Source organism: Porites lutea, chromosome 9, assembly GCF_958299795.1.
Source record: "Porites lutea chromosome 9, jaPorLute2.1, whole genome shotgun sequence".
Taxonomy (NCBI): Eukaryota; Metazoa; Cnidaria; class Anthozoa; order Scleractinia; family Poritidae; genus Porites; species Porites lutea.
In genome coordinates this window covers 10,437,735-10,452,739 of record NC_133209.1, presented here as the reverse complement: position 1 = coordinate 10,452,739, position 15,005 = coordinate 10,437,735, and the positions used below count along the sequence as shown (strand labels likewise).

At 37.9% G+C, this 15,005-nt stretch overlaps 1 protein-coding gene across 2 annotated transcripts; it reads right to left on the bottom strand.

Annotated features, from left to right (window-relative positions):
• Positions 1 to 284: 284 nt before the first annotated feature.
• On the bottom strand, positions 285 to 6,522 carry LOC140947640 (uncharacterized). 2 transcript variants are annotated; one of them, XM_073396794.1, is made up of 6 exons: positions 6,317 to 6,521; positions 4,633 to 4,950; positions 3,213 to 3,299; positions 2,546 to 2,644; positions 1,066 to 1,149; positions 285 to 557 (listed from the first exon to the last, which is right to left on the bottom strand). In XM_073396794.1, exons 1-6 carry the CDS (start codon positions 6,396 to 6,398, stop codon positions 397 to 399), a joined length of 831 nt encoding a protein of 276 aa, XP_073252895.1. In that variant the 5' UTR covers positions 6,399 to 6,521; the 3' UTR covers positions 285 to 396. The 2 variants fall into 2 exon arrangements, with proteins under 2 accessions (XP_073252895.1, XP_073252896.1); XM_073396795.1 differs by lacking the exon at positions 4,633 to 4,950 and having other exon boundaries at positions 6,317 to 6,522.
• Between the last annotated feature and the right edge of the window lie 8,483 nt (positions 6,523 to 15,005).

Below are 15,005 nucleotides of genomic sequence, written 5' to 3'. Positions count from 1 at the left end.
TTCAATAGGTCACAAGTGCAAGCCCAGCTAAATTTGATCTGACCGAAGCATACTCAGTCTTATATTTGACTCTTACTTCATTTTCAAGTTAGTCGACATAGGTCTAAAGTCGAGAAGTTTACTCCTGACGAAACAAATGTTTACTCCAAAATTCACCTTGGTCTAGTAGATGTCCAGTTGAAAATAAAATAGTAAGAGCGAAATAAAAAATTAAGTTAAATTAAGTTGGCATACGTTATCAGTCTAAAAGTGCTGCCGTGTAGCACGGCGAAGCTTGCCGTGCTACACGGCAGTAGCACGACTTGGTTCAAACGTCGCGCTGCTGACGTGCTGAAGTCGAATTTAATTCAATCAGTTTAATTCGGCACGGCAGTAGCACGACGTTTGAAACGGGCCTTAGACAGCACTGATTTCTTCTATATTCGGCAATTTAATTCCCCGTTTATGTTTTCTGTCGTATCTGCAGTACAAGCATACAGCTATTATCACAATGACAACTGCCAAAGAACCTATTGCAGGTAGTACAATATGTAAAGCCAATCCATGACTGTTCTCACCTGCAAGACGACAGTACATCCATTAGATAAATTTAAAAATACTGACTATATCCAAGAGAGAATAAATTGAAGGGCCATGAAAGGTACTACGGGGCCAAACCACCTCCAAAATCGGTCATAACAAAGCTGCCAGATAGTCTATTAACGATATGTTATATTATTAAGATTATTAACCAAATAATGCTAAGATTTTTAAGTGCACTTGATTAAATTTCAAAGTCATATTTATATCATCAGAAAAGGACTTTAGGTCCAAGAGAATACAATATAGGTGTTATAACTTAAAACCCGGGTCATTCCACTTAAACTGAGTTCAGTGGAACCCCGTAAATACGGTCACCAATGGGCCAAAAAAACTTAGCCGTAACAACGAGGTGACCGTATTGACGAGGGTTTCTTTACAAGAAAATGTATGGTCGCTTTTGCCGGGCGGCCAACAAAAGTGGCCGTAATAACGAGGTGACCGGATTCCCGAGGTGGCCGTAAGGCGGGGCTCCTTCGTACTTACTTGTAGCTGAAGAAGTTGTGTGAGAATCTGGCATCGTTGTCAGTGGAAGGGCTGATGATGGCGACGAGACTGTTGTGGAATTAGCTGCAATTACATGAATTACAAACTAAGATAATAAACATGTATAAGTTGTGGTTCAATTTTAAACTTGGCTTAAATTTCTTTTGTTTTTGGGTATGGTAATGTATGTATGATAATGACATGATAATGAGTCTGAAACAAAAGAAAATAACACTTAAACCAAGGATAAAATTAAACCACAACATATGCATCATTCAATCGATCGGTCGATCATTATCAACTGATAAAAGTTAATTCAACTTAAGTTGTCAGCATAGTCTAAAAACGTAGTCAATTGATAATTGGCAAAGCCTAAAAAAATGATAGCAGATTTCTCCGTTGCTAAGACAAGAAAGAAACAATGTTAGAAATGATTGAATCTGAAGTCGAAGATCATTTATAAATTACTTTCCAGTAAAGGCCGTAATTGATGTAGAATAGTCATCGGAGAAGAAAAATAAACTGAAACAAAAACAACGACAATTTCAGTAGTGCAATAAGTATTAAGCCGATCCATGACTATTGTCAACTAGCTACACTGAGAAGACAAAGACAAAGACAAAGACAAATTTAAAAACACACTAAAACTTAAAATAAATCATCGCAGTGAAGGGCCATTAGGGAACGGTAGTACGAGACAAAATCGAAAGTCATTTGGTATAATCCTAACAAATTTGCCAGATATAAATTCTAAGATTATTGACCAAATAATGTTTCGATTTTTAAGTGACCTTAACTAAATCTTAAATTTCAAAGTCAGAATTCTATCAACAGAAAGAACTTTGCAGGAGGAGTATAACGCTAAAACCGTCTTCGCTGCAGAGACAAATATTTCTCGAGTTATGGCAACATAAAAAAAATTTATTAATGTAAGTACCCCGGAGCCATTTGATACTTTTTCTTAAAAAGAGTATCCCTATTTTTTTTTTTTGTCATTTTTGGCCACTTGAAGCTAATTTTTGGTAATACATCATCAGTGTATTCATTTGACGAAATTAATTATGATCTTGTGTTAATCACACCAAATCTGTTGCCTTATAGTTTTAGTGCAGGTTGGAATTCCACTTTTTCTGTCCCTATTTTCGTTGGGTTAAATCAAGCCTAACTTTCGCGCAATAACTCGATTGGGAACGCTTGTTACGGGATGCAGGCTAGGTTAAATCAATCACACTGATATAAGTTACAGATAGTAGCTTTTAGCTTTTGATATTTAAGATGTTTGATATTCTGCTTGAATCCAGGTAATGCTCTTGACAATTATTATTTAAAATTAGACCTATTTATTAATACAACCCATTTCAGTGCTACTAACTTTTCAAAATGAAAAATGTCATATCTCAGCAAATATTTGAGATGTTGGTAACCGTTCAACTCACGGAACAGTTCTCTCAATAATGAGCCAACTCAACTGAGTACTTACTTGTATCTGAAGAAGTTGTGGGAGAACGGGTGGAACCTGGTACCGTTGTTAGAAGGGCTGATGACTGCGAAGTAGGCGCCGAGACTGTCATAGAATTAGCTGCAATTACATGAATTAGAAAGATAATGTATATGCAATACTATTCTTTTATCGATCATTATTTAACCGATAAATTACTTCAACTTGTCACCATAGTCTAATAACGTCGTCCATTTAACTGGCAAAACTTAAAAAAGACGCGGATTTCTCAGTTGCAAAAAATAGCAATCCTTGTGGCCTCCAGCCTCCCCTACTTTTCTGGCAACAAATCTACTTGTTTTGTTTTAATCAATTACACTGATATAAATTACAGATTGTAACTTTAGCTTTTGACATTAAAGATGTTTGACATTGTGCTTGAATCCAGGCAATGCTTACAAGGCAATAAAACGTTTAAAATTAGACTCATTACACAAGGGGGTAACCCATTTCAGTGCTACTAACTTTTCAAAATAAAATGAAAAATGTCATGTCTCAGCAAAATTTGAGATATTGGCAATCGTTCAACTCACGGAACAGTTCTCTCAGTAATGATGAAATTTTAGGACTTTTAGTTCAAAGAGAATACAATACAGGTGTTTGATTGAAAAATCGGTACCGGGTCGAGCCACTTTAACTGAATACTTACTTGTAGCTGAAGAAGGTGTGGGAGAATCTGATATCGTCGTTGGAAGGGCTGATGATGGCAAAGTAGGCGAGACTATTGTGGAATTAGCTGCAATTATATGAATTAGAAAGATAGTATATGCACTGATATTCTTTCATTGATCATGATCCAACTGACAAGTTACCGTAAAATCCCGAAAATAAGGCCCGGTTTGAGGGGCTTATTTTTGGAGGGGTTTATCTACGGAGGGAAATTTGCGTTTTAAAATCGATTGGGCTAGCCGTATAGTTGGAAGTAAATTTACCGTTTTTGCTTTGTTTTACTTTGTATTTGAGGGCAATTTTCCAACTACAAGCCCCCTGAGGGGGCTTATATTTGGAGGGGCGATTTAACGGACGGTTTTTTGCGTTACCGGATTGGAGCGCTGATATTTGGAGGGGCTTCGGAATTTTCCAGTAATTCAACTTAACGCGGATTTCTCAGTTGCAAAGACGCGATTTCAGAGTAAAATATAATGTTAGAAATTATTGAATCTGAAGGAGATCATTGATATGGAATAATCACCGGACAAGAAAAACCAATAAACGAAAAAAAAATAAAAAAGATAAACATGAACGACAATTTTACAGAACATACTACAAAGAACAAAAAAAAAATATGCAACTTGACAATTACACAGATCTTGTAGGGTCAGTTTCAATGTTAACATGCAGATCGAAGGGGGTGTTAAGATAACATGCCCTTTGAGATCTGGATTTATTTATAACATGAATTCTTCAGATCATAAGCATCCTCATTCAATAATTGCTAGTTACATCTAGTTGCAATAACGTTGTCTTAGAAAAATACTAAAAGGAAGAATAAAAAAAGGAAAAAAGCCAAATAGATGACTGATTAGTTTACTAATAAACCACTACAAGGACAATTCATTGGCAGCATAGACATTTGAAACAATTTTAAAGCAGGCCAATTACAACAAAATACGTTCGATAAAACAAGGCTCCGTCTTATCGAGCTTCTTTTCTATATACTTTTAATTAAGGCAGAGAAAATCTTTCGTTTTATCGAGGACTGTGTTAAGCTTGTGTTATATAGAAGTTCGTTATTTCGAGCGTCGTCGTATTGCTATAGTGATTTATCAGTAAACCTAATTTATTCTTATTTGGCCTTTTCCTTTTTTTTCCTATTTCGTCTTAGCATTTTTCTACGCCAACGTTATTACAATATTCCATTTCCGAGTTCCCCTTCGAGCCTCAGTATTAAAACGAGGTTAAGTGCTCAGTCTCTCATATGGAAATGATTTTCATTCTCATGCACATAAAACTCATTTTCACAAGAAAGGTTGTGCACCTTTTGGCCTCATTTTGCAAGCGTGGTTTCTTGAACTCGGAAGTTGCCTAATTACCTACTACTAGCCAATGTAACTGAATCTATCACATACCTTGGAATAATGAACAGGGGAGTTCACAAATCAGAGGTTTATTTTTATCGTCGTAATGCAGCCGCATAAAATATATTTTTGTGCAGTTCGTCTTACTCAAATTAACTGGGAAACGCAATTTTCCACTTTTGTAGCTTGCGTGAGTAATTGCTTCCGTACATAATCTGTCTTGCCTATAGTTTCCACTGCAATCATTTTTTCCATTTGCAAAATGGCAGCTGAATCGATTATTGGTGGCGTTAACGTAGAGACAAATGTCTTCGTTGTGGTTTAATTGAACGTTTATCACATCTCCATCGATACCACACGGAAATGATGCTGAAAAAGTCATATTAAATAGCAATGTGGTTATCTTTGCTACTGTTTGTCTACAGTTAACTTTGACAGACTAGCCTTAGGAGAGGACGGAACAGAAAAAGTCATTAGGGGAAGGGTGGGGATCGAGTTTTCGAGCCGCATAAATTACTTGTCGTTAACATTCCCCTTGAATTGTTTCAGTTCGACTCACCCACCCCGGCATGAATGTTTTGTTAATTTGTTCTTTGCCCAGCCCTGATGCTTTTTCCCGATGGTCCTTCTCCCTAGCCGCACACGTTAACACTTATGTTTTAAACATTGAATCAAAACAAAGTTCGGAGTAACTGTTATTCGGTGAGGGCAAAATACAGAAGACGTTTGCGGAATGGAATGTGGCAAGACTTGTGGAATGGCATAACCTGGGGTGAAATGACGTGTACTACGAGTTGTTATTATTCATTCAAAATATTTCTCCTTTACAAAAACGTACGCACAACTCATCATAACCAGCTTCTGTCGACCAAATTCAAATTAAAAGAACTTTGCGATACTTCAACTGGTGACGTCAATCGTGCAGCAAAATCTCCAAATGATTGAACTGTTAACCGAGAAGACCTGGGGATGAGATTGAGTTGTTTTGGTACTAAATGCAAACTGCCGGAACATTCCACTTGTTTCAAGGAGGAAATAGGCGAACTATTGGCTTAGAACATAGCAAGAACAACAAGGAGAAAACTTAACGACATCCGCTATTTGGATAATAATTACAGAATCACCCATCAGCTCCAAAACTTGTCGATTCACTATCGAAGAAGGACTTAACATATAATCATGTTTTTAAAGCTCTTTTTTGAACTAGGAATCATGTTGGGTGTTATCCGGCTGAACCCTCTCCTCGATCTCCCTAATTCGTTAAAAGATAGGAAAGCCGAATTCATTATTTGCAGCTTATCAGCTCGTTTCAAGACCGTCTTGTTTATTCCGCCTATATGAACCTCCCAGATATGAGCCCACCAGGCTGAAAGGTTTTACAAAATTGTATAAAAAAAGGCCAGGGTTAAACACTAGCAAGCATTTTTGACTGAGGGACCATGCATAAAAATTGTGATATTTAATCTTCACCAGAGTTTGACAAAATGATTTGCTTAGACGCCGAGCCTCTATCCTAGCGTGACGAATTAACTTCGGAGAAAGCATCACTTTGGTAGTCCTATCATTTCCGAAAGGGTTGTTTAAAGCATTGTAAAACATAATTTTCTAATTTCTATAGTCATTTCGAGTCTGCTTTAACTAAAGATTGCTAACAACATGATTATGTTTAAAACATTGAATTGCATGATAAACCTGGTTTTATAGCCGACCCCAATAAGAAGACTGTCTTTCTTACCTTCACTCGGTTTACTGAGATTGTAGATAATAAATAGTAGAAGCCCGAGAAGATCTTTTGATTCCTGTTTTCGCCTCTTCATTCTCTGTCTAGAAAACGGACAAAACAAGTATTTTCGCGAATTCTCCACTAAAACATCTGTTAATATGTCGTGTCAGCATGAAACGATGTGCTGTATATCAACAGGGAAAAAACCCATCGGCTTCTATGTGACGTGTTTGATCGTTCTCGAATGTACCCACGTGCAAGGGAAAAACCCTAATAGGGAGCTTAGCGAAACAGACGAGAACGTCACTTTTAAATTGATGAATTCGAGGCTTTTCAAACGCTAAGGCTCTTATTCCAGTTCGCTTAAAATGACAAACTTAGGTGAATTTCCCCGGAATTGATTTCTTGCGAACGCACAAAGAATCATTAGGGAGCTTAAGTTTTTGAGCTACGCACGTCAACGGGAAGTAGGGGCTTCTCCCTTTTAATATGCCTTGAAATTAACAAAATTTGTATTGCTAAGTTCCTTTTCTCTTATAGAGAGGATTTACCCGAGAGTTTAAACCAACCCACTGCCCAATGCTGGAAAAAGTTCACTTCCGGTTGACGTACGTCCGTCGCTCAAAAACGCTGTTGCTTAAGCTCCCTATTATTGTCGTAATTCCACGCTCGGGAGCGTGGAATTACGCGTTTTCACGATGTTTATACATTTTGCGTTAAAAATACTGTTCCATTTAGCGCTGGTCAAAAACTTCTACATTACACGTTTAAAGAGTTGATACATTTTAAGGAGGGGGACATTGGGGTATATTAGAAACCGCAAAACAGAAGGAAAAAAATCATCCAAAACCGCAAAATCGCAAAAAAATTCGGCCAAAACCGAAAACCGCATACAAAACCGTCAAAAACCGATACAATGGTGACAACTGGGGCAAACAGAGCAAGCTAAACTAACACTAATTTCACCAAAGTATTTGTGAATGTCATGGACCTTGTCTGAAGCCTTCGTATCTTTTCGTGTCTGCTTAAACCATAGGCTTTGTTTCTGCCGCTCTCTCGAGCCCAGACTTTGCGGCTCAATTTCCGAAAAGCCGCTAGTTATGAGCCTAGTTAACTTAGGAGAATTTGCACACAAGTCCTCTTTAGAATTGCAATTTTGCAGTCGCAAAAAGCTATAGCTCTGGAAACTTCAATCGAAAATCTCTAATCGAACATCCCTTCCTCGTAAAAAAACGCAACATAATCCACAATTGCTTCTTCCGTTGCTGGCGCGGGAGGCACGTTGGAAGCCATAGCTCGCAAACTGACCAAATGGTCGCCCTGGTCTGCGAGGTCAAAGTCTCGCCGGGCGTCAAAGGAGACGCTTAATCCCCTACCACGACATTTATTTTGTCAGGCATTTCTCTAAATAACTTTGGCGTTTCGCGGCTATTCGAGATTAAGTGCTGCTCAAATCGAACAGAAACCGAAACCCAAAATAGGACAAAATAGGAAAAACCAAAAACCACATCAGGTACCAAAACCGAAAAACCGCTAGTATTTTTCACGAAAACCGAAAACCAGATGCTAAAAAACGAAAAATCCGCAAACAGCAATGACCACCAAAACCGAAAAACCGATCTAAAAAATAGCCAAAACCGCAAAACCGAAAATCCCAATGCCCCCTCTTTAAGTCAAAAGGTGTTTTCCCTTCGAATATAAATAGACGTGATAAAGCTTGATGATTTATGATAGGACCCAGTCACGGCATACACCAATCATCATGGCTTAAATTACACTGAGGGTTTGTCTTGTTCCGTCTCGTTAATTTCCTTTCTTTCCGAGCCAGCTCTTTGCCTTAATTGAAATTCTTGTAAAGGGGAATTAACGAAGTAATTCTTCTTTCATTTTGGGTCCATTTCCCATAATACTGAATGGTGTGATCTATTATTCGAAATTCTAATTAATTGATCGATTTTGTATTTTTGATCGAAATTTCACTGAGTTCCGAGCGAAAATTAATGATGACGAGATCGATATAAAAAATTTATATATACTTTCCTGAGAATTTGCAGTAGTACCGTCGCTACCAAATATGGACTTTTTGATCTATTCTACCTGGCGACGTCTTGGACGACAATGTTTTTTTAATGGTGAAAAAAGGGCTTCGGATACGCGAAAATTTACGGAGCTTTTAACGCGATCAAGCAATGCTTTTGGCGACGAATTTCGACAGTTAGTACGTTTACAATTGCTTTGGGTGCCATTTGGATTATTAATATCACCTAGCTACCGAATTAAACATCAATGCTGCCAGCCAGTGCCATGAATTGCGTCTCATTTTAGCTTTTCAGCTTTCTACCCTAAAAAGCCTGCCGGTTTCACTGAAATCTATCTTTAAATTGATGTTCTTGATGTCAGAGCTTGAAACTTAATAGAAAAGTCCCTGAAATGACAGTTTTCGTAGCGTTATGTTGCTCCGTAATGAACAAGCCATGATAGCCATGTTAGAGTGTAGATTTAAGTATGCAGGTATATAAACCTAGTGGAGTTGACAAATAAATTTTTCGCGAAATACTATGGGTTGCCATCATGAAGTGAAATTTTTTTTTTTTTGCCGGGAAACTGATATTTTCTGCCCTTTCAAAAGCTTTTTAAATTCTGCTTTAAATATCTGCTGAGGTATGATTTTAATGTAAACAAAGCACGCTCTCATGAATCATGAACTATAAACTATAAAACTGAATGCGATGTATTACGGATTACAGGTAAACTAACTTACCAAAAACCTACAGGAGGGCGGATGGAAAGGACGAATAGATTGCGTAGTGGGATGTTTTTCAACGCTAAAATTAAGAAAGGGTGAAAAATCTGCTGACTAAGCACGGACTAATCACATTCTATGCTGCTGCAAATATATGCTGAGATATGATTTTTTACCGGTTCGTGCGTGATGTAACCCACAATGAATCAGTATGACTGACGATGAACGCAAACATAGAAGGACAAATAGATTGTGCAGTGATGTACCTTCTTGCATGTTTTCCAATGCTTAGGAGTAAAAATTAGAAAAGGGTGAAAAATCTGCTTGCAAAACACAGACATTTCACATGTGCTGATCATGACTTGTAATGAAGACGTGACTCAATTAGATCAAGAAAAGTTGAGAAATTAAAGTTCATTGAAAGTAAACATCCGATTTAAGAAAAAAAGGAAACCTTTACGCAGAGCACTGAACACACGACTGTCCATTTTAGTCTGCTCACGTGACTCGCTTCAAATTTACTCTAGACAGTGGACTATAAACCATTGCAAAGAGAACCACAAATTTACACTTAACTTTAGGGGAGAGCCATATGACCATAAACACGTGACCTCCATGAGTTGGCACTTGAGCCTACGATACGATTTTGTGACTCTGGTCAGTGGATATCCTGTTTTGACAGCTGGCAATTGACAATAATGATATGGATGTTAAACACAGGCGACAGGCAATTTACACTACCTAAAAAGGTTGACATTTCACATTGGCTGCCCTGTAGTGAGAATATATAGACGGACGTCGAAGTCGTGATTACCAAAATTTCTCGAATGGATAAATTACTCGGTGGGGGGGGGGGGGGGGGGGGGGTGGGGGTTGTACTCTCTTATGTAACCTATATAGGCCGTGTGCCGCCCCCATGGGTTGCGTTTTTGCCCCATTTTTGGTCTGAAAACAGGTATACACTTTGTCCATTTTGGTCTGGAATCGGGTATGGTTTTTGAGGGAACTACGGGAGTGTATGAACGTATTTATCATATCAATTCCAAATGAGTAAGAAAGGGAAATATGGGAATTGGAATCGGATTTGAAGAATTTTTTTGTTTGCGCCTTAATGTAACATAATTTATGCCTAAAGGCCAGGTCTGAAAACGGGTATGGATTTTAAAGGTCTGGTCTGAAAACGGGTGTGGAAAATTACATTTTTTGGTCTGAAACAGGATCAGGATTTGGAGAACCGGGCGGCACACCCCCACCACGAATTCCCAGGAGTACCCCCAAGGGATGAATTACCACATTTTCTTAGGCGGTTCGGGGCTTTGACTCCCGATTCTTTCTCGGTGGAACTTGGATTCCAGTCGTTAGTGTGATTAGGATTCCAGACTCCTTGAGCTGTGTAACCACGATCCACCTTTTAAGCAACTGGAAACAGTTCAACGTTATATAACAAATAAATTAGACAAAAAATGCACCATTCGGTGTCCAAAGTAACTGAAATCAAAGAATGAGCAAAATTTCCCTTCAAGTTGCACCTTTCCTTCTCAACAAGGAGAACTTGTTGATGGCTCTCTACAAGAGATATCTAACGAGATTGCCCGGCGTTTCCTCGTAAAGAAAAAAACAAGGAAAAACACTTCATATCTGATTCTCTACTTACATAACTGTACTTGAAGGTGGATATTCCAATTTTTTGTTCGATTTCAAGAATTATATCAGTTTCATTTGAGATGCTTTATTAAATGTTTGACCCACTCGCATCGCGCGTCGTTCAAGCCACTGCTTGGTGTCTAGATATTGGACGAATATTCTGTGTGACTGGTATTGGATTCGGCACGACAGAATATAACAGCAGTCCCACCTCCCATGAGAGATAAATCATCACATTGGGGACTGCCCCCCTGTCAGTTCGTTAACGTCCCACAGAGTTTATATGTTTAAGGGTTGAGAGACGGGGCCTACAGTTTAGTGTAGACATAATGTACATGTACTTCTCGCGAAAAACGTCTTCACCCTGCATGCTTCAGCTTTTGCGCAAACTGGAAACCTTTCTACTACTTAGAACACGGTGAGCATACATGCATATGTTGTAGTTCAATTTTTTTTTCTGGTTTAAATTTTTTTGAACCAGTTCAAAATTTTTGAAACTGGTTTTATTATTTTATGCCGGTTAATTTTTTCAAATACGTCTCTTTTTTCTATTTTACTCAAGTGAAGCATATTCTATGTAACCCTTAAGTAGTGAATTAAGTGATTAAGATTAAGCACTCATTTTAGTGATTAAGGAGTCATTTAGGGTTAGGGTTAGGGCCGTAGGTAAGGTCTGGTACCCAATGCTTTTCCCCTCAGTCAAACAAACAACACCAGTATTTGTACACAGTAACGGCTTTTTTACTTCTTGAAAAAAAATGACAGAACCTCTGTAATAAGTATTACGTGACAAATTATTTAAATACACTACATAGCTTTCTTGCACGCGGCAGAAAATGTCAGCTCAGTATAGCCTGTTCCAGGCTCCGAGATGGTGGTGGAAAGTCGTTCAGTAATAAGAAATGCGAAAAGCGAGCAGGGGCTGGGGAGAGACAGGGCGGCGGAGCCTGTACGCATTTTTTTAATGGCCTGTTCCGGTATATCAGCTCTAGCGCAGCAATGTCATGTTTAGATGTCAAAATCTCATTGGTTCCTAAACATAAACTCATAGTACCTTCAACCTTATTGGCCCCTGCAACACACATCCGAACAGACAAAGCCACAAAGCCATAACGATACATAAGCTTAGACCACTGACATATGAGCTATTTTTTCAAAATAGCTCAAAAACTAATGTTTACCAGACTATTCAAATTTATTACAAAAATTACAGCATGCTTGCCTCTAGAAATTATTCTCAATGCCTAAAAATACTTGCAAAGAATACTTTGTTGAGCGAAAACAAATCAAGTCAACAACAGCTGATTACTCCAAACTTTGAATGTTTGGTGACAAAACATGTCATGTTTGCACCCAATTAGAATATGGTTTTTCCTCACCTGTACATGCTTAGATGCAACTGATGGTAAGTGAGAATAAGTTACAAGATACCTGCTTTTCTTCCCCACCCCATTACCTAACTTCTCGTTATTTGCTTTGAACTCCAGATAACTTGAACTGGTTTTGATTTCCCTTGAATGTTCGAGTTATGGGGAGTCGACAGTATGATGGGTGCAAATTTAATACCACCCTCTTAACGTATCCTTTGCCAATTTAGGCTCAACGACGATTATTTCTTCAATTCGTACAGCTAAAATAAAATATTTCCAAGAAAAACCCAATGTAGCACTTGCACTCTTGCATATTGAGGAACTGTTTCTCTCTATGCTACACTCAGTAACAATCATTTACTTAGTCATCATGTACTGTTTCCTTAGAGGTTGTTGCCAAGTTTACAAAACCTAAAGCAAAAGTTATTTCTTTAATAATGTTGACATTATTTTCCTTATGTTTTACATATCTCCATCACTGAGAATTTGTTCATTTTTTGTCTGCAGTTACATAACAGGAGTACTACAATTTGGTGCCAGCAAAATTAGTTTTTTAAATTCAACTTTGTGCATAAGTATTCAGTAAAAATGTTGTACAGTAAGACTAGTTTATTCTCCTACATGTGCTACTCACTAATTTTATTTTAAACAATTTTCAATATTTTGCTGTGCCCCAACAAGGAGCATCTCAACTTAATTTTCAACGTCAGCAAACTAGCTGTGGACCAAAATCTCTAATAACTTTCCCTGCCAGCAAATTGCCAGGATATTTTTGAGGACTAACAAAAGCAAAGTCTTTCACTCTACTTGTATAACACATCACATAAAACAGAACTCGGACTGTAGAGAAATACCATTTTAGATTGGTATTGTAATAGCCTCCCCGCAGACGTCCTTTGGGGTTCGTTTGTCATGCATTCATTTCTCCCCCACGTGGGGGAGAAATAAATGCGTGACAAACGAACCCCAAAGGACGTCTGCAGGGAGGCTAGTATTGTAAGGGAATACTTTTGTTTGTTAAAATGAAATTAATTCCATCAGTAGTCTTTCACTCCAAGTCATAGCAACTGTCTCGGTCAGCCATGCAGTTTCACTGAAATAAATGGCAAAAAGTAAGGCAGGGCATGGGGTGGGGAGGGAATTTGATTGTGTGTTGGACCTGGGGTGGGGCATTAGAATGATCTTGTTCTCCTGGGGAGGGGATATTTGAATCTTTCTGTGTTCAATGTGCACTAGGATCAACTAAACGTTTAATAAACTGCTGTATCAAAGTAAACAGAAGCTCTATTTTCAAAACAGAAAACTCCATCAGGTTGAAAACGTTCAGAGAGGTTTAATTTTGCCTTTAAAGGCCCATTGCCAACCTTGATGCATTGCGCCAGAAAACAGAGTTCCCTGACTTTTCCCTGACCTTGAAAAATTTTTGTTTTCCCCTGACTTTTCCCTTACTGTAACAACCCTGATAAAACTTATCAGCTCTAGGAAATTTTTGTGCATTTCACTGGAATGATTTGCCTGTGGGCAGGGAATTTGAACCCCCCCCCCCCACACTCCCTTTACATTGATAGGTAATGTGGTCCCTTTTCAACTTGCCGGTACTTGGGGTAGGGATATTTGGCCACAAATGGTACATTTTTGTCTGGGACTAACCGTAATTCGAATTTTAATAAATTTTGACTTATGCATTATCTGGAAGTAACAAATGGATATTTTCCATACTCGACTCAGATCAATAGTAATCAATCAAAATTTATCAATTAATATCGAAAATCGATGGAAATCGATCGGTCAAGTTTTTGTGATTATCGATTTCTGCAATTAAACAATTGATTTTATCAATTTTGATTGAAAAATATCGAAAAGATAAAAATGGGCGAAGCCAAGTTGGTTGATTCGTTTTTCTGTTGTGTTTAGTCCATCCTCACTCGCTAGAACTGATAAACAGCAACTCGAAACTGATATTAAAGTCAATAAACATATCCATAACACTTATTCGCTTTAATGATATCGACCCTACGAATTTGTATGTCACTACAGGCACAGGAAAAAATAACGGATTCCCATTTTTGGATATTTTTGGGTATTTAAAGAATACCCATAAAAATCCCAAATTTGGCAAAGTGAGACAAGTCCCAACCAGGGAATTCCCAACCAAGTTCCCAGATTGGGACTTGTCTCACTCTTCCAAATTTGGGATTTTTTTGGTTATTCTTTAAATACCCAAAAATATCCAAAAACGGGAATCCGTTATTTTTTCCTGTGAGGGTACTCAGGGGTACTGCATGCGCTCAAATCGATAGGAAACACAACCATAAGAGCAATAATGTAACGTGACTCGTATCATTTTCACAGGAAAAAATAACGGATTCCCATTTTTGGATATTTTAGGGTATTTAAAGAATACCCATAAAAAATCCCAAATTTGGCAAAGTGAGACAAGTCCCAACCAACGAATTCCCAACCAAGTTCCCTGTTTGGGACTTGTCTCACTCTTCCAAATTTGGGATTTTTGTGGGTATTCTTTAAATACCCTAAAATATCCAAAAATGGGAATCCGTTATTTTTTCCTGTATTTCCGTCACGATGTCATGCTCCTTTCAACAAATCTTAAGTTCTACCACTCAATAAGTCAACCGTCGTACCGCTTGCTACTTCAGCTTCAAATGAAAAAAAAAATGGGGGACTCCAGCCAAATTTGTGATTATCGATTTTTATCGATTATTATAACTAATCAATCGAGAAATATCGAGTATTACCGAGTACTACGTCCTGATAAAGGTCTGCATTAACTGGTGTTTAACACCAAGTGGGTAAAATAATTCACATTAATTGTAGAAAAAGAAAGAATATAGTCTTCTAAAAAAAGACTTCCTCTTAGAATGAACAAAATATAGATCCATAGTAAGCAAAAACAGCTTTACTGAGGTTAAGAAGCTTACCTTTC